Raw genomic sequence first — 21,940 nt, 5'->3', positions numbered from 1 at the left:
CTGCAGCATTGAAGGTCCCCAAGAACACAGTGGCCTCCATCATTCTTAAATGGAAGAAGTTTGGAACCACCAAGACTCTTCCAAGAGCTGGCCACCCTGCCAAAATGAGTAATCGGGGGGGGGGATTACTCAGGCACTGGCACTGGGAGACTAGTCTGGATAGAGGGAAAGATGAATGAAGCAAAGTACAGAGAGATCCTTGATGAAAATCTGCTCCAAAGCGCTCAGGACCTCAGACTGGGGCGATGGTTCACCTTCCAACAGGACAACGACCCTAAGCACACAGCCAAAACAATGCAGGAGTGGCTTCGGGAAAAGTCTCTGAAGGTCCTTGAGTGACCCAGCCAGAGTGAACTTGAACCCGATCGAACATCTCTGGAGAGACCTGAAAATAGCTGTGCAGCGACGCTCCCCATCCAACCTGACAGAGCTTGAGAGGATCTGCAGAGAAGAATGGGAGATTCTCAGAAAATACAGGTGTACCAAGCTTGTAGCGTTATACCCAAGAAGTCTCTAGGCTGAAATCGCTGCCAAAGGTGCTTCAACAAAGTACTGAGTAAAGGATCTAATACTTACGTAAATGTGATATTTCATTTATTTTTTATAAAAAAAATGTGTGTGTGTGTGTATATATACATACACACACACACTGAGTGTACAAAACATTAAGAACATCTTCCCAATATTGAGTTGCTCCCCTCCCCTCTTTGCCCTCACAACAGCCTAAATTCGTCAGGACATGGACTCTACAAGGTTAGCAAAGCGTTCCACAGGGATGCTGGCTCATGTTGACCCCAAAGCTTCCCACAGTTGTGTCAAGTTCCCTGGATGTCTTTTGGGTGGTGGACCAGTCTTGATACACACGGGAAACTGATGAGTATGAAAACCCCAGCAGCTTTGCAGTTCTTGACACAAACCGGTGCACCTGGCACCTACTACCATACCCCATTCAAAGGCACTTAAATATTTTGTCTTGCCCATTCACTCTCTGAATGGCACACATACACAATCCATGTCTCAATTGTCTCAAGGCTTAAAAATCATTATTTAACCTGTCTCCTCCCCTTCATCTACACTGATTGAAGTGGAATTAACAAGTGACATCAATAAGGGATCATAGCTTTTACCTGGATTCACCTGGTCGGTCAATGTCATGGAAAGAGCAGGTGTCTTTAATGTTTTGTACACTCAGTGTACAAAGGTTCACTCAATTAGCACATCAGCTAATATTTTTTTGATTGGTAAATTAGTCTAGCCAGCTATCTATACTTGTAGTAATGATGGTCGAATTACTGACTGGGGCCCACTTTAATTTTGTTAGTCACTAACTCAGATATCATATAGAAAAATGACAATGTGTTGAATTGCAGCAAACTTGGTTTAAAACTGCATCATGTTCTATATTCCCCATTGCAAAATGGGTAGAATTGCAGGAAATTAACTCTAAAACGTATTTTTTCTTCTTTGCTCTCAATGGAAGTGTTTTACTCGCAAGGTGGGAGGTATGGATGTGTGGGTATGGATGTGGGTATGCAGACCCGCGAGCCACTGTGGCCCCTCTTGATGATTTCAGATTTTTTTGTGGCCCCCACACTCATCAAAGTTGCCCATCCCTGGTCTAGATAACCTAACTTATTTGAGTAAAGCGGCCTATACATTTTTATTTGGAAGTAAACAGTCATGATGGCCCTTTTGAAGTCACCATTATGAAGACATGGGGTGTGTTCGTAAATTCACTCTGGATTGCCAGAGAGCGCTCTGGGCGTTCGTAAATTCAGAGCGTTGTCAGATTGTCCGTTAGTAAATTCAGAGCGTTTCGCTCTCTGAGCGTTCAGAGCGCACACTGGACTCTTTGGCTGTGGACTAAGGGAAAGGAAAAGGGGGATACCTAGTCAGTTGTACAACTGAATGCCTTCAACTGAAATGCATCTTCCGCATAGGGTTGATCAGAGCGTTCTGACCTCATAACGTCAGTCAAGCACCCAAGATAACTGGTTAAAGTTGGCTAGCTTGCTAACTGGCTAAAGTTGGCTTGAAAACCTTACTCTGACCATTTTCCTCACCCTGGCAGAGCTGGTTAGGCTGTTTTCATGTTATCTAGAGCGTTGGTGACTGACTGTAACTGAGCTGCTGGCAACAATTTAATAAAACATTTTTGCTGACATTTACTGACACCGGTCATATTCAACAGGCGTTGCGTGTTCGTAAATTCATCAGTTATTCTGCTCTCTGAGTGAATTTACGAATGCCCATATTATGATGACAGTGCTATGTACACAAGCAGCTTTAATCAAGCCTAATTATTAGTGTGAACTTAACACAATGATAAGTGTTAATAGGCTCATTGGGTGTTGACCAGATGGGTGTTGACCAGATGTTAAATATCATTATTTATTTTATTTAACCTTTATTTAACTAGGAAAGTCAGTTAAGAACAAATTCTTATTTACAATGACGGCCTACTGGGAAACAGTGCGTTAACTGCCTTGTTCAGATTTTTACCTTGTTAGCTCGGGGATTCGATATACTAAACAGTGTTTAAATAGTATACAATGGAGGATTATAAAGCGAGTGTTTACATTACATGTTGACCAAGAGGTCTTATATGGTCAGATTGTTAAATAAGATACAGTATTCACCATTTCAGTGTTCTCTATTTCAGTATTCACTATTTCAGTGTTCTCTATTTCAGAATTCACCATTTCAGTATTCTCTATTTCAGTATTCACTATTTCAGTATTCACCATTTCAGTATTCACTATTTCAGTATTCACCATTTCAGTGTTCTCTATTTCAGTATTCACTATTTCAGAATGAACTGGATCCATGCAACATTAGGCCAAGTAAAGTGGAGCAAATTACTCTTATGAAAGCTTTTTAAACATACCTTTTTGTTTAGTTTATCACACATACAGTAACAGTGGAATAGAGAGCAGATTTAGGATTTAAGGTTTAGATTTGTAGAAGATCAAAGGGACTTATGATTGACCTTGCCAGCCATTATTAGAATGTTCATGTTTGTTCCTCTTCAAACTGGATCATGGATTGTGTGTGTATGTGTGTGCACGCATTCGTTCCCGTGATCATGTGACTAAGGGGTGTTTAACAACATGACCAGGGAAACGTCAATGTGAGGGCTGCCGGCCAGGACTCTCAGTGTTCTCAGGCCGGAGGAACACTTCCCCACTAATATTTTGACAGCAAAAAAAATTAAAAATACACAGAACAACCAAGACCAATGTTGGCTTACATACAAAAAAGGAAACTGTTCTAGGAAAGACCTTCAAGTTCTAAGCACTGAGAAGCAAACTCAATAACACATGACAATCAGGTTAGATGTGAGTCAATTTGCTGCCAATTGTGATAGCTAGAACTGTCTCAAGTTGAAACACTCAAGTTAAAATGATTAGGCTAATCATAGCATATCTGTGTGTGTGTGCGAGTATGTATGGTATTTTGTGTGCAGTTTATATCCTGAAGTTTATTCCAACATTTGAAACAAATGAGACTCTAGGCCAGTAAGTGGATATAGCCTAAGATTTATTTATCACGTTATGGAGGATACACGGTTCGTTGAAACATTGAAAACATATAAAAGTGGTAAAAGGAAAACTATGTATAAACATTCAATAAATATGAAAGAATGTTTATTATATACCATACAGACAGGTACTATGGAGTAGTTATGCCAATGAGGCATTTAGTTAAAAAATTATTCTATGCTTTGTACAAATATCAACCATCTGTTATCAGTTTTCATAATATTTAAGTTTAATACCAACATTTCAGGTTAGCTCCAAATAATATAAGATGCTATGTTTTCTCAACAGTTTGGCAAATATCTCAAAGAAACACAAAAAATGTAAATAACACAAATTCACAAAGATACACATACTGTAATAACCGACAGATAATGATGATGAATATAACTGTGTATCATCATTTTCCAAAAATCTGCAATTAGTTTTGCACGTTCCCCTTTACCGATAATAGCATTTTTAGTGTTTAATTTTTAACCCATTCAATATTTAGAAACTAAGACAATATTCAAAAATGAAATTAAGTAGTAGTGTATTGTCACTGATCATTGTCAACAAAGCTTACATCAGATTAAGTAAACAAATGATTAATTCATAAAACTGTATGAAAAGAAAAACCCTGATCCCACAAAACCAATAATACATTTTTTTTGTTTTCTTTAAGACTGTAAGTTGAAACACAGCACACCCACAATGGTCAATTCATCATATAAGACTCATGTTGTCCAAAGCCATATATTTATATTCTCAGTAAAGAGCTCTGGGGCTGCCTGCATGTATCAAGCTTCTCAGAGTAGAAGTGCTGATCTAGGATCAGGTCTCCCCCTGTCCATGTAATGCTATTCATTATGATCTAAAAGGCAACACTGATCCCAAATCAGCACTCCTACTCTGAGACGCTTGATACATACAGCCCTTGTCTCCTCTTCACTATCTGCATGCTGAACTCCAGACAAGGTGAGGAGTCTCTCACTCGCTCTCTCTCCCCTCTTTCCTCTCCTCCTCTCAGGGCTCTCAGGCGGAGGAAGACACACTCTGCTTGTAGACAGCATGGTATGCATTACGGAGCAGCACATAGGGGAAGCAGGACTCCAGAAGGTCCATGGTCAAGAACGGGGACTCCTGCACAATCTGGTAGAGAAAACACATGGATGGATATGGATAGAACCTAAAATAACCACTGTGAGAACGTCTCAAATAGCATCCCATTCCCTATATAGTGCAGTACTTTAGACCAGGGCCCACATACGGCTCTGGTCAAAAGAAGTGCGCTATATAGGGAAGCATTTGGGATGCAGCCTGAGTTTAATCATACTTTTGTGATTTTGCCTTGTTCTCTATATTATCGATGCAGAGTAGCCCCATGGATAAGGCAATAGGGTGTGTGTGTTCTATATTATGCCAGTTCCACTGCAGGATAAAGACTGTGGGTGATTCTTCCTTCTTTCCACCCTGGTTGTCTTTCTATTCAACACATTCCCTCCTGTACATTATTCTTAAGTCAAGCAAATCCAAATCCCACAGACAAGTAAGCCCCTCTGATCAACAGACAATACATGTGTATGCATGACTGCATATGTAATTTTCAATACACAGTCTGAAAGAAAATAATACTCTGTTCATTTTCAAGTAGAAAGAGGTTTGCGATTCTCTTTATTTTCTTTCTGCTTTGGGTTGGCCAGAGACTAATGAGAATGTTGACCTTGGAACCAGTATATTACATGTGTTAGATGATAGTAGATGATGTGACAACGTGTTAGATGATAGCTAAATGTTAGAGGATGTGACAACGTGCTAGATGATGTGACAACTTGTTAGATGATAGCTAGATGATAGTTATAGGATGTTTCAACATGTTCATGTTAGTTAGAGGATGTGACACTGTGTTATGATAGCTAGGTGATAGTTAGATGATGGGACAACGTGTTAGATGATAGTTAGATGATAGTCAGAGGATGTGACAACGTGTTAGATGATAGAGGATGTGACAACATTTAGATGATAGTTAGATGTGACACTGTTATGATAGCTAGGTGATAGTTAGATGATGTGACAACGTGTTAGATGATAGCTAGAGGATGTGACAACATGTTAGATGATAGACAGAGGATGTGACAACATGTTAGATGATAGACAGATGATGTGACAACGTGTTAGATGATAGTAGATGATGTGACAACATGTTAGATGATGTGACAAGGTGTTAGAGGATGTGACAAGGTGTTAGATGATAGTTAGAGGATGTGACAAGGTGTTAGATGATAGTTAGAGGATGTGACAAGGTGTTAGATGATAGTTAGAGGATGTGACAAGGTGTTAGATGATAGTTAGAGGATGTGACAAGGTGTTAGATGATAGTTAGAGGATGTGACAACATGTTAGATGATAGCTAGAGGATGTGACAAGGTGTTAGAGGATGTGACAACGTGTTAGATGATAGCTAGAGGATGTGACAACATGTTAGATGATAGACAGAGGATGTGACAACATGTTAGATGATAGACAGATGATGTGACAACGTGTTAGATGATAGTAGATGATGTGACAACGTGTTAGATGATAGTTAGAGGATGTGACAAGGTGTTAGATGATAGTTAGAGGATGTGACAAGGTGTTAGATGATAGTTAGAGGATGTGACAAGGTGTTAGATGATAGTTAGAGGATGTGACAACATGTTAGATGATAGCTAGAGGATGTGACAAGGTGTTAGAGGATGTGACAACGTGTTAGATGATAGCTAGAGGATGTGACAACATGTTAGATGATAGACAGAGGATGTGACAACATGTTAGATGATAGTTAGAGGATGTGACAACATGTTAGATGATAGTTAGAGGATGTGACAACATGTTAGATGATAGACAGAGGATGTGACAACATGTTAGATGATAGACAGATGATGTGACAACGTGTTAGATGATAGTAGATGATGTGACAACGTGTTAGATAATAGTTAGAGGATGTGACAACATGTTAGATGATAGCTAGAGGATGTGACAACGTGTTAGATGATAGTTAGAGGATGTGACAACGTGTTAGATGATAGAGGATGTGACATGTTAGATGATAGTTAGAGGATGTGACAACGTGTTAGATGATAGTTAGAGGATGTGACATGTTAGATGATAGTTAGAGGATGTGGCAACGTGTTAGATGATGTGACGTGTTAGATGATAGAGGATGTGACAAGGTGTTAGATGACAGTTAGAGGATGTGACAAGGTGTTAGATGATAGTTAGAGGATGTGACAACGTGTTAGATGATAGTAGATGATGTGACAACGTGTTAGATGATAGTAGATGATGTGACAACATGTTAGATGATAGTAGATGATGTGACAACATGTTAGATGATAGCTAGATGATGTGACAACGTGTTAGATGATAGTAGACGATAGAGGATGTGACAACGTGTTAGATGATATGACAACGTGTTAGATGATAGTAGATGATGTGACAACATGTTAGACGATAGTAGATGATGTGACATGTTAGATGATGTGACAACGTGTTAGATGATAGTAGACGATAGAGGATGTGACAACGTGTTAGATGATAGTTAGAGGATGTGACAACGTGTTAGATGATAGTTAGAGGATGTGACAAGGTGTTAGATGATAGCTAGATGATGTGATAGCATTTTAGATGATAGCTAGATGACTTCCAAAGTCTTTGCTGTGTCAACATAAAATAGATTGTCTGCCGACACTGTTCAGAGGTTCTAAGTACGGTCGGCACGCAAACCTGAGCTTTTTGACCAGGGCCCATAGGGCCCTATACAGTGGGGTACTATATATGGAATAGGGTGCCATTTGGGACACATCCATACAGTATGTGACTCACCATGTCCAGGAGCAAGTAGACAGATTCTCTGTTCCTTGTTGTGGTTTTGTCAGTCTCTTGGCCGATCTTCAGCAAACTGGAGGAGGCAAGCTGCACAGGAGAGAAAGATCAGATTTTTTTTTGTCCAGTACTAAGCTTTATCTGTGTCTGGGGAAACCGACCCTGAAAGTGTAGAAGCACGTGTAGAAGCACTTGTGTCTCTTTCCATCAGTTTTACAATGTTACTAGACATTTAAAGTCTATAACACAGTCACTATGAATAACCCCAAACCACCAGTTTACCATTCTAAACTTGCCATGTGGGTTCAGCTTTGACACATGGATTTAAACACTCCAGCATTTCAAAGAGGACTTGGCTTGGGCTGTGTCTCACATGGTTTTAGATGGGAAACAGCATTAAAGATTTCAACACTGTTATAGTAATACATTATTGGAGCGCAATAAAAAGTAGCAGGACATTGAGGAATAATTCCAATGGAAATACATAGAGGGGAAAACACGGTCAGTGGGCCCTCCTCCTCAGAAATGCAGAAAAATCACTAGTCATGCAGAAAAATGAATTTAAGATATTAAAATTAAAATGATTTAGAATCACAGAAGGTTTATGGAACATTAATGTTTTTAAATCCTGGTTATGAAAATAAAAAATGATCCTGCCTTTTCCCACATTGTGTGTGGTAAACATGGATGCGTACCAAATAGAACCCTATTCCCTACATAGTGCACTACTTTTGATGCAGGCCCAAATAGAGAATAAATATAAAACAGATGAAGGAAGAGAGCTGCTTATAATAAAAAAAGGGTGAAGATAAATGTGTGGTATAAACCAAATGGACTATCACTACAAAACGTACTGCGAGGAACTCTTTGAGGCGGTCCTCGATGCTGCCCTTGTGGATAGTGAATAAAGCTGCAGCGATCTGGTTTATAGCTTTAGCCAGACAGTGGATGTTGTTGCAATGACCTGTGAAAGGATGACAGACAAGAAGATATTAGTATCTCGACTATGTCTTTAAACACTGTGGGTAAAACGATCTACTATATCTTACAGCACTGTTAACAAGGACGAATATGAAGGAACCATATCAATAAGTATAACAACAAATGTCATAGAACATATAATATACATAGAACATATACTTCACGTATCTAAGAACAGGTACCTTGGATAGCAGGGCTATACTGGGACATGACGTTGCTTGCCAAGGTGGGCATAGAGACCGCCACAAAGACCATCAGCAGGCACGCTATCTTGTACTCTTCCTCCGGACTGATGTTCTCTGTTACAAAAAAAAGGAAATGTCCGTTAACACCATCGGGGGATCCATTTTGGATATTATCCAAAAATGAAGACCCGCTAGCCAAGAAAAACTGCATTATGGCTCCCTAATTAACTGTAATTTATATTTACAGGACTGGGAGGGGATTCAACTATGTGGACCCAATAAAGGGTAGGAGTGCCTCCCAAATGGCACCCTATTCCCTATGGGCCAAAGGTCAAAAGTAGTGCACTACATAGGGAATAGGGTGCCATTTGTGACGCATGCGAGGAGATGAGGTTGAGGGTTGATAACTATTTTGAAAGTAAACAGAGGTTTGTATAAAAACAGCCGTGGTGTATAACAGAAATGTCTTCACTGGCCAAAAGGCCCCCAGGGCTCTTAGTAGCTCTGAGTTAAAGCAATGTTATTTAGTATTTTCCTTAGAGCAACAGAGAGGGGTTGGGAACTTGAGGAGAGCCATTGGCTTCGTCCTAAATGGCACCCTATTCCCTATATAGTGCAATACTTTTGACCAAACCCCTATATATGGGTTGGGTGCCATTTGGGATGCGGGGCACAGGGCTCATTTGTGCACTATATAGGGAATTGTTGGGTGCAGAAATTGGACTGGACTGGGCTTTGTGGATATGGCTGCAGGCTACATGACTTGACAACTTAATACCAGTGTGCATAAGCATCAACATGTCCAAATGTTACCTAAACAAATGCCTGGCCTATCTGTTACGATTATGAAATTGACAGGACGTATTTATTTTTCATTTATGAAAACTTTGATTTTGATACATGACTACAGAGTGGAATGCAGTTCTAATGCTTGTCCAACTCTCACGCTCTCTGACATTAGCAACAGATTACTTTTCAAACTGTGAGATTTCAACAGTGAATCAGTCATCCCTTTACACAGCATGTGGACATGGAACTCAGGCTATGAGGCATATGAGTAATAGTCATCATCATTTCAGCTAAACAACTTAACTCGCTACATGACCACAGGTATGTGGACACCTGCTTGTCAAACATCTCATTCCAAAATCAGGGGCATTATTATGGAGTTGGTCCCCCCTTTGCTGCTATAACAGCCTCCAATCTTCTGGGAAGGCTTTCCACTAGATGTTGGAACATTGCTGCGGGGACTGGTTTCCATTTAGCCACAAGAGCAATAGTGAGGTCGGGCACTGATGTTGGGCGATTAGGTCTGGCTCTCAGATGGCGTTCGAATTTATCCTAAAGGTGTTCGATGGGGTTGAGGTCCGGGCTCTGTGCAGGCCAGTCAAGTTCTTCCACACCGATCTCGACAAACCATTTCTGTATGGACCTCGCTTTGTGCACGGGGGCATTGTCATGCTGAAACAGAAAAGGGCCTTCCTAAAACTGTTGCCACAAAGTTGGAAGCACAGAATCGTCCACAATGTCATTGTATACTGTAGCATTAAGATTTCCCTTCACTGGAAATAAGGGGCCTAGCCCGAACCATGAAAAACAGCCCCAGATCATTATTCCTCCTTCACCAAACTTGTTGGCACTACGTATTAGGGCAGGTAGCGTTCTCCTGGCATCCGCCAAACCCAGATATGTCCGTCGGACTGCCAGATGATGAAGTGTGGCGGCGAGCTTTACACCACTCCAGCCGACGATTGACATTGCGCATGGTGATCTTAGGCTTGTGTGTGCCTGCTCGGCCATGGAAACCCATTTCATGAAGCTTCCGGACAGTTCTTGTGCTGACGTTGGTTCCAGAGACAGTTTGGAACTCGGTAGTGAATGTTGCAACCGAGTACAGATGATTTTTAGGCGCTACGCGCTTCAGCACTCGGCAGTCCCGTTCTCTGAGCTTGTGAGGCCTACCACTTTGCGTCTGAGCCGTTGTTGCTCCTAGACATTTCCACTTCACAAGAACAGCACTTACAGTTGACCGGGGCAGCTCTATCAATGGGTGTGGCTGAAATTCACAAATCCACTAATTTGAAGGGGTGTCCACATACTTTTGTATATATAGTGTATGTGTCCAGATTTCTCAATTGAGGCTTAAGTCAAATGTTATTTTTACATTTTATAAAAGTACAAAATTGTATAATACACTGTAGTTGGAGGAAACATGGGACAAGTTGATAATCGTATTATTCCACATATGAGAAAATGCTCTTGAAAGATTTTGATGAGATTTTCACACTTCCTAGAGGGCTTCTTTGTTTACATTCATTAAGCACCGTTCACACCCTCTTAAGGCTTAGCCCCACCCCACCCACGTAAACAAGTGTGAGTCAGCATGGCATTGTCCTCCAGAAAGTAAGTCTCTCTACTTAAACCCAGCTAAATGTAGGGAGCTGTAGCAACACTTCTGCAGTTGTCCATAGCTATATCTTTCCAAAAAATCTGCGGTAGCAAAGATGATCTATATACTAACTAGGAAAGCTCCCATTCTGTAGACAGAAGCCTGTGACATGACAGACCAATCAGGACTCATCTCTCGGGATGTCCAACCACTCCTTATCTCACCCAATCATGACTGTTATGGGTATACCTGTCATCGGCAAGGACTAGGGAGTTTTTTAGGATAAAACGAAAAGGAATAGTGCTAAGCAAAGTAAAAATCCTATAGGAAAACCTGGTTCAGTTTGCTTTCCAACAGACACTGGGAGACAAATTCACCTTTCAGCAGGACAATAAGCAGGACTTAAAACACAAGGCCAAATATACACTGGAGTTGCTTACCAAGATGACATTGAATGTTCCTGAGTGGCCTTACTACAGTTTTAACTTAAATTGGCTTGAAAATCTATTAAGATTCTAAAATGGCTGTCTATGGTGCATCCTCTCACCTGACTTCTGAGAGGAGAGGGCCACCACTAAGGCAGGATCTATCTCACAGGGCAGACCTGCTGCAGACGACAGCTCATACACGTTCATGGCCACCTGATGATCAACAGAGACATAAAGGACATCAGAGAATCAGACTGCTTCAAACACAATAGCCATTCATATATAATATTCATAATTATATAGCTATGCCACTTAGCAGATGCTTAAATCCAAAGCAATTTACAGTACAATGTATGTGTATGTGAACCTTGTGGGACTTAGTATTCTTATGTGATCCATGTCAGAACTAAACCCACAACCTTGACCACATTAAGCTTAATTTAAAGGTCCTACTGTGTCTCTCACCTTCATGTCGGTCTCTCTTGGAATGTGATCCTTGAAGTCCTCCACTGAGCTCACCAGGAATGGGATGTGGCAGGACAACACCTGGTGACAAGAAGAGGATCATGCTTTATTTCAATACAACAACAGAAATATTAGATTAAACTAACTTTGGCACAGTGTGAAATGTGAGAAAACCAGCTTGAGACAGATCAAAATAATTGTGTACTGTATTGTGTCAATATATGATGCCATTCAAGTGGTGGAAAGTTAAAGGGCCGACATACATCTCGGAGTGCCTCCTGAGCCAGGGATCGGAATGAGAGGATGACTCCGATGATGGTCATCCGTTTCAGAACACTGTCGACTGCTGTAACACCAAGACAAAGAACATGCAAGTCTCACAGACAACTCACATGTCTCTAGTCATTTTACAGGTATGCAAATTAGTCTAAGGTGTTTTGTTATGTCACTTTTTCCCTTCAGCAGCCATAACCAAAGCCATGTAGGCAGAACAGTACTATTTGAGACATGTATATGTTGCTTATTTGGCCTTGGCAGCACTGAGCCTTGTGTCTGTCTGGCCCAGGAAAACTCTGACAAGGCCAATATAAATACAGAGTACCCACATGAGAGCTTCTTGAACAGAGAAGCCATGTGTTCAGGCTTGTCAAAGCTGGTCCTCATCTGGGTCAGAATCTCAACGTTGTCCACCACCAGTTTCTGAGGAGAGGAGAAGAAGAATGAGTTGAGGGAGAGGAGTAGAAGTGGGAGAGTGAGAGAGCCTCCTAAGTGGTGAGGGGATTATTTGGGGAATCAACTAGGGATCCTAATTCCAAAGACTTTCCCCTTCTTTCGCACAACAGGAAAAGGCCCTTACCATCAACAGATGGTGCACTATGTGGGGGATCTTACAAATGTTTGTCCCAAATGCCACCCTATTCCCTATATAGTGCACTACTTTTAGCCAGAGCCTATATACTGCACTACCTTTGGCTCTGGTCAAAAGTAGTGCACGATGGGCTCTGATCAAAAGTAGTGCACTATGTAGGGAATAGGGTGCCATTTGGGATGCATACCAAATCAATTAGAAGCCTGTACTTTTTTTGTGATGGGTGTCTTGGCGCAATGTTCAGGCAGTCATGTGTGCAGCTCTCAATGGGTTGCATGCTTTCCACTTGTTCAATTTGCATTGAGAGCGTTCGCCGAAAACGTGTTTTGTGTTAAGTCATTTGATGAACACGGCTTGGTTTGTACAGAGACTGAATAAAACCAATGCTTCATTCCTACATCTGATTGTGAATCAGACACAAACATATTTTATTTTCACAAATTGCTTTCAGAAGGGAAGGGAAAAGTTTGCATGTTAGAGAATCATACATATGTGCCAGCGCTACGTTCCAACACTAATGTGTGCTCTAGAGTAAAATACCAATTATATTATAATCTAAAGAACCCTTTGAAAAAAAGGTCATAATAACTTGTCAGCCTGCTGCAATAAAATTAAATAGTACCCACAAAACACCAGTCTCAAAGTCAACAGTGAAGAGGCGACTCCAGGATGCTGGCCTTCTAGGCAGAGTTGCAAAGAAAAAGCCATATCTCAGACTGGCCAATAAAAAGAAAAGATTAAGATGGGTAAAAGAACACAGACACTGGACAGAGGAACTCTGTCTAGAAGGCCTGCATCCGGAGTCGCCTCTTCACGGTTGACGTTGAGACTGGTGTTTTGTGGGTACTATTTAATGAAGCTAACAGTTGAGGACTTGTGAGGCTTCTGTTTCTCAAACTAGACACTCTAATGTACTTGTCCTCTTGCTCAGTTGTGCACCGGGGCCTCTCACTCCTCTTTCTATTCTGGTTAGAGCCAGTTTGCACTGTTCTGTGAAGGGAGTAGTACACAGCGTTGTACGAGATCTTCAGTTTCTTTGCAATTTCTCGCATGGACTAGCCTTCATTTCTCAGAACAAGAATAGACTGATGAGTGTCAGAAGAAAGTTAATTGTTTATAGCCATTTTGAGCCTGTAATTGAACCCACAAATGCTGATGCTCCAGATATTCAACTAGTCTAAAGGCCAGTTTTATTGCTTCTTTAATCAGAACAGTTTTTAGCTGTGCTAACATAATTGCAAAAGGGTTTTCTAATGATCAATTAGCCTTTTAAAATGCTAAACTTGGATTAGCTAACACAACGTGTCATTGGAACACAGGAGTGATGGTTGCTGATAATGGGCCTCTGTACGCCTATGTAGATATTCCATTAAAAATCTGCAATTTCCAGCTACAATTATCATTTACAACATTAACAATGTCTACACTGTATTTCTGATCAATTTGATGTGATTTTAAATGGACAAAAACAAATACAAGGACATTTCTAAGTGACCCCAAACTTTTGAACGGTACTGTACATCTATTAGGACTGATTTTGGTGCTAATTTAGATTTATCAGTCTGGCTAGCTGCTTTCGCAACACTTATCACTAAATTAATTTTGTCCTAGTCTTATGAGATCTAATTAAAAAGATTTAGCTGAACGCACAGAATTTCCTGGCATTCTTTATTAATTACCAAAAATGTAGTGAGGGTAGGGAACCGGATCAAATGTCAGTCAGTTAGGAGTTAGAGGTTACCAGTAACCCACACTGCCTCTATTCTGCTGTGGGTCTGGTTCTGTTTCCAGGGGAAAACTCTGCTTCTGGAAAGACCCTCTAACCTCTAATGACTCATACTGCCAAGGCTTCATCTGAAAGGGCACCCTATTCCCTATTTAGTGCACTACTTTTTACCAGATCCCATAGGAGACCACCATAGGACCCAGGTCAAAAGATGTGCAATATATAGGGCTCTCAAACTCAACTCTGGACCTCAAAGTCAGTTCAACTGCATTTTTTCATTGTTCCCCTCTAATCAGGGACTGATTTAGACCTGGCACACAAGGTGGGTGCAATTACTTATCAGGTAGAACATAAAACCAGCAGGCTCTGGACTTCGTAGGGTAAGAGTTGAATACCCCTGATATAGGGGATATGGTCGCATTTCGGATGCACACTAAGAATTATAGAAGAGCGAAACCAGGGTCGTGTTCTTTAGGCACCAAAAGGAACAAACCTGTCCAAAACAGGGGACGGACTTTCTGAAAGTGTGCAATAAGAAATGCTAAATTTCTATTATATTTTGCTACGAGGTGCCCTAATGAACATGATCCTGCCTGACCTGGTTGACCTCTACCATTAACCCTTGATTTCTGTGACCCCCGTGACTCCTCACCTTGAGCTCGGCCACCTGGGAGGAGATGTGCCACATGAGGCTCTCACTGAGGAACTTCATCCCATAGGGCCCCAGCAGCTCTGACAGGGACCGCATCTCTGAAAAGAGGAGAAGAAGAAAATAGGAATAAGATTACTTTATTGTCCAATACGTCCATGAATGACCAATGGAAATGTGGTGGACTACTTTAATCCAACACAAGGTCATGGAAATGTTCTGTCATCTACTGTCTACTTTATTGTTGGCTACTTTATTGGCTACTTTATTTTCCAATGAATGTCCACAAATGTCCAACATACATGTGTTTTCCTGCTTTATCCCAACCCCTCGACATAAGATCATGGAAGAGTTCTGTTAGTGATTCTTAGCTCCATCCAACACTGCTATGGCTATAAACACAGTTTAAATATTCTAAGTAGTAAATCATTACTCATACTCTCAGTACCATGAGTCTATTGGTGTCTAAAAGGATAGCATAACTGACGAAGCTTACCTGAGATATCAGAGTATTCCTCTGCGTTGAAGGTGAGCTCATTCTCCGTAGGCAGGTTGACAAAAGCCTTCATGGCTGGGAAGTAAGCTATGTGTCCGTTGCTAACTTGGCGCAGTAAAGTCTCCAGATACCTGTAGAACAGAGAGAATGTATGGCTTGTCATGTTGGTGGTTATCTGATTGAATGGAAGGCATGATCAAGGCTGGTATTCAGACCAACCCAGATGAACAACCTGCGCACTGCGATAGACTTTTAAAGGCAATTTCTCAGACGTTCACAGAGATCACGTTCATCGCAAATGTCGGCTCAAGCAGAAGTCACCATTCAAACTCAATCGCAGTGCACAAGACATTTACCTGCGTTGGTTTGAATCAAGACTCAGAGCTGTTATTCTCAAACAGGCAGAAAGTGGAAATTCATATTGTTTTGTGAATGTATTCCGGTTGGTGAAGAGGCTAGTGATGGTTGGTTGGGGTTAGGGTTAGGAGATTAAGGGGTTAGGAGGTTAGGGTTAAGACGTTAAGGGGTTAGGACTCACCAGTTGGTGTAGAGGCTGGTGATAGTTGGTTCTCCGTGACTGTCCAGATGTTGTGTCTGCTGCAGCAGCACGTTGTTGAACACCCTGGTGATATCTATCTGAACATAGTTCTCTATGCTCTGGAGCACAGTCATGTAAGCCCTGACACTGGTCAGCAGCTCAGACGGTTTGGCTATCTCCTGGGTCGCCTGGTTATACATGGTCATCCCCACGATAGACCTAGAGATGGAACGAAACAGGATCGATCTGTCAATCAATCTAGGGCAGTGGTCACCAACGTTTTTTGAGGCGAGATCACTTTCTGAGTCAAAATGCAAGCCAAGATCTACCGTAAAAAATGTTTTACATGACTTAAAAAAGCCTATGCAGCAACATTACCCTATTAAAAACTGGAGTGATGAGGTTTGTGCAGTAGGTTATAGGCCCAAAACCTTATCACCCCATATTGGCTTTGCTTGAATTGCTCTGCCAATGCATTGTTGTTCTTCTCAGACAATAAAAAAAAAAGAAATCTACATTTGAGGTAGGCTGGTAATAGATCAGTTGTTGTATTACTTGTGAGGCACAGCTGAGTGAGCATACATTTAAATCATTAGCTTTTTTATTTTACTGGGCTGATGGTGCCTGCATCTGCTGGTCAGTCTCAGCGGAGGGAGAGAGCAGCAGACTGAGGGTCCACCTCTCAACGTCCTTCTGCTGTCCCTTTCCTCCACTGACACTGACCAAAACGGGACACCGTCTTTCAGCTGATGGTGAACTCCAGTCACAACTCATTATTTCTGCCTCATGCACAAATGAATGTTGTTACTCCTATGACCAGAGAAATTGACCTATTTCTTGATATAAACATTTGCCCAAGCTGCTAATAATAATAACAACAACGCAAGCCTATAGATACACTTTCCTACTCATTCATTGCAGCTGCAGTGCTGGTTGTAGCGCGAGAAGAAGTAGGGAGAACGTGCATTTTATGTTTTAGGTTTGTGAAATAATGAAATAAAAGGTGTTGACAGTGCTGACTAAGAACTTAAACATGAACTCACTCATAAAAACAGCATCTCTTTGCTGTATTCGTTGACAGTCTCTCTCTGGTCATGGTTCTAAACGTTGTGAAATCTCATTGTACTAACTTTGCTGTATTCGTTGACAGTCTCTCTCTAGTCATGGTTTTAAACGTTGTGAAATCTCATTGTGTTAACTTTGCTGTATTCGTTGACAGTCTCTCTCTAGTCATGGTTTTAAACGTTGTGAAATCTCATTGTGTTAACTTTGCTGTATTCGTTGACAGTCTCTCTCTGGTCATGGTTTTAAATGTTTTGAAATCTCATTGTATTAACTTTGCTGTAGCTTTCTTTTGTGCCTGCAACGTTACTGCAGACACGGTAATCTGAGCCATCTGATTGGCCAGTGGTAGGCCTATAGTGCACTTGATTTGCTCCCCCCAGGCCTGCCGGGAAGACAGTTTGAACCATTTGCATAAGTCTCAAGGTACAAAATGGGAACAGGTTGCCTACCCAGCTCGCAGGGCAGCTGAATCAGGTGCACCTACCGCCATCTTTGGCGATCGACTAGGATCTGTCCCAGTCTCAAATCTCTGGAAGACTGAAACAGGTTTCCCTCAAGAATTTCCCTGTATTTTCCTTATGTTTGGGGAGTCTCCCACATGCCTTTTGGCGAACACCAAACGTGTTTGCTGATCTAGAGCATGATGACCAATTCTTTGCAATTGACTGACAGAGGCTGAGAGGGCGTTCATATTGTCCTGGAAGTAGATATTTGACCGGCAGATCCAAAGGTTAAGGTTAGGCATATAGGGATCAATCAATCAATTGATCAATCAGTCAATCGAATGTATTTATAAAGTACTTTTTACATCAGCAAATGGTGCCTGTTAGTTACATGGACTCCAGGGAGTTTGGGCGAGTCTTCAACAATGTTCAACAATGGCTGTATTGTTTTCCCTAATCCCTAACTTTTCCATATTTCTACGTAGATAACTTGATTGTGCAGCTGCAAGGTGTGGAGCAGGCAGATCGGATCAAACATGGCAGGGTTTAAAAACTATGGCGCCTGATCGATCATTAGGAACATTTAGTAATTAGCAATTTTTCTCGTCTGTCTGAAGTGTGCTGGGAACTGGGAACATAAGGGCAGTAAAACTTTTATCCTGCGCTGACCTTAAGGAGCGGAGCAGGGCGTAGTGGTAAGTGGCGGTAATAGGGTGTGTGTATATGTGCATGGTAATAGGCCCTGTGAGTGCCTTTGTATTTGTGAGCGTGCCTTTGTGTGCGCATGGTAATAGGCTCTCATATCTGGGAAGCACGGGAGAAGTTCACGGCCCGGGGGAGAGGGGTTAGCCAATGCACCAACGTCACACACACACACACACACACACACACACACACACACACACACACACACACACACACACACACACACACACACACACACACACACACACACACACACACAGAGAGAGAGGGGCCAGCCAAAGCACATACGTCACAACCCTAACTCCCACAGAGGAAAATACCTGTTCCTCTCCAGCACAATGTTTATTTCATTGGACCGGTCAGGCCCAATTCTGGACGCGCGTCAAAAATCACTCTGACCCCAAAAAACATGTCTGCTGGACCAATAAATCACACAGATAAAATCATAAACCCCTGAGAGGTTTTTTGTTAAACTCTGTCTGGGGATTGTAATTATACTGAACAAAAATATAAACGCAACTTGCAGCAATTTCAAAGATTTTACTTATTTACAGTTCAAATAAGTCAATTGAAATAAATAAATTAGGCCTAATCTATGGATTTCACATGACTGAGAATACAGATATGCATCTGTCTGTTGGTCACAGATACCTTAAAAAAAAAAAAGTAGGGGCATAGATTAGAAAACTAGTCAGTATCTGGTGTGACCACCATTTATTTGCCTCATGCAGCGCTACATCTCCTTTGCATAGAGTTGATCAGGCTGTTGATTGTGGACAGTGGAATGTTGTCCCACTCCTCTTCAATGTCTGTGCAAAGTTGCTGGATATTGGCGGGAACTGGAACATGCTCAATGGATTACATATCTGGTGAGTATGCAGGCCATGGAAGAACTGGGACATTTTCAGCTTCCAGGAATTGTGTACAGATCCTTACGACACGGGGCTGTGCATTATCATGCTGAAACATGAGATGATGGTGGCTGAATGACAACAATGGGCCTCAGGATCTCATCAGGGTAACTCTGTGTATTCAAATTAAATTGATAAAATACTATTGTGTTCATTGTCCGTAGCTTATGCCTGCCCATACCATAACCCCACCGCCACCACTCTGGTGGACATTCCTGCAGTCAGCATGCCAATTGCACGCTCCTTCAGACATCTGTGGCATTGTGTTGTGTGACAAAACTGCACATTTTAGAGTGACCTTTTATCTGTGTAATGATCATGCTGTTGAATCAGCTTCTTGATATACCACACCTGTCAGGTGGATGGATTATCTAGGCAAAGGAGAAATGCTCACTAACAGGGATGTAAACAAATTTGTGCACAAAATGTAAGAGAAATTAGCTTTTTGTGCATGTGGAACATTTCTGGGATTTTTTTATTTCACCTCATGAAACATGGGACCAACACTTTACATGTTGAGTTTATATTTTTATTCAGTATAATATGTACAAATGGATGACAATGTTCCTTGATTTATAACAATAAACTAAGCCTCAAAGCCTTTCTGCGTGAGATAATCAATGGATTGGTGTTTGGGGGAGGAGAAGCAGGTTTCATAACTGACCAGCTAATGTTACAACACAGTGGAAACAGAGAGAGAGCAGTCAGACTATCTGCAGAAATTCACCCATAGCCTCCTGTGAAGACTGGTATTGTAATAAAAGAGTGGATACCCTGAGTATGTTTGTGTGTTCGTGTCCATGTGTGTGTGTGCCTGCAAGCACATATGTGTACTCACTTGGTGAAGCGTATCTCCAGGTGTGAGGTGAGGTACTCCCTGGGAGTGAAAGTGTGTTCCCATATCACCATGTTGGGTACGTAGTTGATGGAGAAACACAGCTCGGACAACGCCGTGTGAAGCTTATCCAGGCTAAGAACACACACACACACACACACACACACACACACACACACACACACACACACACACACACACACACACACACACACACACACACACACACACACACACACACACACACACACACACACACACGCTAGGCATTAAAACCTCATTTCGTTCAGATTAAAGGGGAAATCTGTAACAGAGCAGATGGATTAAATTCCTCCAGCACCACAGCTACTGTTGTTTTTACACTTCCCTTTTTTGGCTCAGACCTGAATCTATATTATTATACTAGCCCTGCTGGTGGTCTGTTTCTATGTATCTTACTGGAAGCTGAGAATTCAGAGTAGAGTCGAGAATTAGGAGTAGCGTAGTAGAGTTAGGACCAAATTAGAGTGGAATACCCAGAACAGGGAGGGCAAGTGGTGGAAATATATCTTAGCATGGTATTATTCAAACACAGTGGGAAATAAAGTTTGACCAGGGCCCATACTAGGGAACAATGTAGGGAATAGGATGCCATTTTGGACGCATGTAGACGATGACTTGCAAAACCATTGATTAATAGTGTACTGTTGAAAACATCTGAAAGTGGAGAGGAGGTCATGGAGTGCAGAAGTGGGGGTGGAAGTGGCCATGTCTCTGTGTTTCAGGCCACTTTCCAAATTTGTCTTTCCTTTATTCCTCGGGATTGGAGGAGAATATCCAAGGTTCCCTCCCCGTGGACGTTCTCCAATTTGTTTTGAGAAAGAGGAGAGAGGACGAATCGAGTAAAGACACATTGGGAAAGAGTCCCTAACCTTACTGAGGGACCCTACAGAGTGTACACTACTTACTTGGTGACCAGCAGCCTGTTTTTCCTCATGCTCTCTACTCCAGGCTTCTCTCTCTCAGGCTCGCCTTTCTTCCCCATCTGCTTCTTTGACTTCTTGTTCACTGCCTGACTGATGGTTTTGGCACAATGTTTTGGCAGCAGCTGCAACAGGAGCAACAGGAAAACCCCTTTAACACCCACAGACCAATAAGGAATGAAGTGACATATTATATTTTTAAAGCACTTAGTTGGAACGTGCCCAACTTAGGCTATATTGTGTTCTATTTACCTGTACTGTACATGATCGAAATAGAATTATGAAAAGTATCGGACTTAAGACCTACAGTTGAAAAACTTAAATGGTTAGTGGATAGGATCAGTTCCAACATACGAATAACAAGCTAAGCAGTCACTGTAAGCCTAAATGACTAGGCCTAAACTGTGTTTGGGAAACGGCCCTTCCTCAGAAATTATAATAAATTAGATGGCTAGGAATGACACAAGTGGTTATGAGAGCAGACCCAAACCCCTCGCTCCAAACCCCTGATTAATTCATCACCATGACAACATGCACTCACCTAGTTGCTTAGTATTAGTGCTGAGCGATTAACCGAAAGGTTTTTAAAACAACTAATTGAACAACATTGGTTAACTTATTTGAATTCCATTTAGTTTCATTTTTTTCTGTGAGCTCAATGTGCACATTGCGCTGCATTTTCTCTAGAGATAAATCAGATCATACATAAACGGTGCGATGTAGCAGGGAGTTGGGAGTTTCCAACAGGCCAATATTCTACATAATTTAGCGCAGAAAACGTGATCATTTGCTTGACCATAATCAATTGTGCCCCTACTTGTCCGGTCTGTGTTTCTTTTACACCTGCTATGTAAGAGACCAGAAGAATGCGCTACATAGAGAGTAGTTGCCTCGAGAGGTATTTTTACCTGA

At 41.5% G+C, this 21,940-nt stretch overlaps 1 protein-coding gene across 7 annotated transcripts in view; it reads right to left on the bottom strand.

The window, feature by feature from the left end:
- Positions 1-3,519: 3,519 nt before the first annotated feature.
- Positions 3,520-21,940, bottom strand: part of LOC106586470 (nck-associated protein 1) — a 63,383-nt gene continuing 44,962 nt past the window's right edge. For all 7 annotated transcript variants that reach the window (XM_014173819.2, XM_014173818.2, XM_045707898.1 and 4 more), the window contains 13 exons: positions 21,014-21,153; positions 20,070-20,201; positions 16,108-16,326; positions 15,570-15,700; positions 15,077-15,174; positions 12,436-12,529; positions 12,094-12,176; positions 11,831-11,911; positions 11,485-11,578; positions 8,546-8,662; positions 8,237-8,346; positions 7,383-7,472; positions 3,520-4,670 (listed from right to left, as the gene is read on the bottom strand). In XM_014173819.2, coding sequence (XP_014029294.1) covers positions 4,554-4,670; positions 7,383-7,472; positions 8,237-8,346; positions 8,546-8,662; positions 11,485-11,578; positions 11,831-11,911; positions 12,094-12,176; positions 12,436-12,529; positions 15,077-15,174; positions 15,570-15,700; positions 16,108-16,326; positions 20,070-20,201; positions 21,014-21,153 — 1,506 coding nt within the window. In that variant the 3' untranslated portion in view covers positions 3,520-4,553. The remainder of the gene's footprint in view (positions 4,671-7,382; positions 7,473-8,236; positions 8,347-8,545; positions 8,663-11,484; positions 11,579-11,830; positions 11,912-12,093; positions 12,177-12,435; positions 12,530-15,076; positions 15,175-15,569; positions 15,701-16,107; positions 16,327-20,069; positions 20,202-21,013; positions 21,154-21,940) is intronic.

The sequence above is a fragment of the Salmo salar genome, chromosome ssa25 (assembly GCF_905237065.1).
Source record: "Salmo salar chromosome ssa25, Ssal_v3.1, whole genome shotgun sequence".
Taxonomy (NCBI): domain Eukaryota; kingdom Metazoa; phylum Chordata; class Actinopteri; order Salmoniformes; family Salmonidae; genus Salmo; species Salmo salar.
This window is presented reverse-complemented; position numbering and strand designations above follow the sequence as displayed.